At 37.0% G+C, this 1,999-nt stretch overlaps 1 protein-coding gene across 1 annotated transcript in view; it reads right to left on the bottom strand.

Moving 5' to 3' along the window:
• Window positions 1–1,999, bottom strand: part of LOC110314683 (UDP-glucuronosyltransferase 3A2-like) — a gene marked incomplete at its 3' end in the record, with an annotated part of 26,444 nt that overhangs the window by 11,606 nt on the left and 12,839 nt on the right. The window contains exon 4 of the mRNA XM_021188925.2: window positions 283–817. Within this exon, the coding sequence (XP_021044584.1) occupies window positions 283–817 (535 nt within the window). The remainder of the gene's footprint in view (window positions 1–282; window positions 818–1,999) is intronic.

Here is a 1,999-nt window from a genome sequence, read left to right as displayed (position 1 = left end):
AATTCAATTGGAAATATCAATACTAACTAAAAATATTCATTCTACCAATCAAGAACTATAGAGGAACAAAAGAAACACATACCTCTTACCATATAACCTGGTCCTCAAACTCAGCAGGAAGCATTCTTACACTGTTCTTACACAGCCCTAAAAATATAAGATGCAAATATCTAACTTACCTTAAGGTACTTCCTTTCAGGACATTTCTCCCAAATGACAACTCCCACTGACTATTGTAGGTCTCTGAATACAATATAAAGTGAGAGCTAATATGTCACTTACTTGGGGTATTGGCTGAACAGGTTTGTCCAGTAAACCTCCCACATAGACTGTGTTGGGAAATAGGGGACGAGCAAATTCCAAGGCAAAGTCAGAGTTGACAAACCACAGCTCAGCTTTCAGTAGAAGTTCAGACAACTCTGGCCGAGAGCCTTCTGCAAAATGATCTTGGATAGTGCTGTCAAATTGAGAAAACATTTTCCTTTGCTTCATGGAGAAATGAAAGTACATCAGAAAGTTCTTTACTCGGCCCCAGAAGTCCATTTGGTCAGGAAGAACAGAACCATACACTGGAGCATAGGACAAGGGGACACTTGGTAACTCAGAGTCCATCAAACTAAATTGCACTGAAAGAAAGGACACAAATCGTTTCCCAAGCTTTTCAACAGTCAGCAAAGCACAGATGTCTACTGAATCAAGAAGTACAAGGTCAAAGTTCTCATTTTTTAAGAACTCCATGATGTCCTTTCTGCTTAATAAATGACTGCATAAGTCCCCAAAGTATCGATTAATCTTTAGAAGGGTGTGATGTTCAGACCTGTAATAAACAAACAAACAAATAAAAACACAAGAAATATTTTTAAAGAGCTTTTTTGCACTCTTTGGAATGATACTATGCTTAATTCCCAAAGGATATTTTGTATGTTTTGCCACAATTAAGTATTCAACATTAGATATTGGATGCTCAGCTATATTTAGTATTAAATATTCACTAATGATAGTTTTAGTGTATGAAATTATATGAATATAAAAGTTGAACAAGCTCAGAGAAGATAGCTATTTTCTCTCTGGTGACTCTCTAAGGTAGGTCCTCTCAGGAGAGCACAGGCTGCAGAAACAGCAAAGAAACTGGTACGAGGTCCTATGAGCCTACATATGCACCCAGGAGGTGAAAATGTTCCGCAGGCCTCTGTTCACTGATCTTGCCAGTAGAGAGCTAGTCTCCCAGACATAGGCTTACTGACTCATAGTGGGAACAAGCTCCAGACAGAGACACCAAGAATATCTTACACCAGAGATTACCAGATTGGAAAATGCAAATGCTACTAACTTACCAACAGAAACCAAGACGTCTTGGCATTATCAGAACCCATTACTCCCACCACAGCAAGTCCTGGATACATCAATATTCGAGAAAAGCAAGATTCAGATTTATATCATATCTCAGGAGGCAGGTAGAGGATTTTAAGAAAGACATTAATAATTCCCATAAATAAATACAGGAGAATGCAGTTAAACACATAGAAACCATTAAAAAGGAAACATCAAAATCCCTTAAAGAATTACAGGAGAACACAACCAAACGGGTGAAGGAATTGAACAAGACCACCCTGGATCTAAATATAAAAGTAGAAACAATAAAAACATCACAAAGTGAGACAACTCTTGACATAGACATCCTAGGAAAGAAATCAGGAGCCATAGATCCTCAAAAAAATACAAGAGATGGAAGAGAGAATCTCAGGTGCAAAAGATTCTATAGAAAACATTCACACAATAATCAAAGAAAATGCAAAATTCAAAAAGACCCTAACCAAAAACATCCAGAAAATTCAGGACACAATGAGAAGACCATACCTAAAAATAATACATATAGATGAGAATGAAGATTTTCAATTTAAAGGGCCAGTATATAACTTCAACAAAATTATAGAGAAAACTTCCCCCAACTTAAAGAAAGAGATGCCCATGAATATAAAACAATGCTACAGCCCTGAAA

This window comes from Mus pahari, unplaced genomic scaffold, assembly GCF_900095145.1.
Source record: "Mus pahari unplaced genomic scaffold, PAHARI_EIJ_v1.1 scaffold_11015_1, whole genome shotgun sequence".
Lineage (NCBI taxonomy): Eukaryota > Metazoa > Chordata > Mammalia > Rodentia > Muridae > Mus > Mus pahari.
Note: the sequence above shows the minus strand (reverse complement) of the source record. Positions and strands in the feature narration are given on the sequence as shown.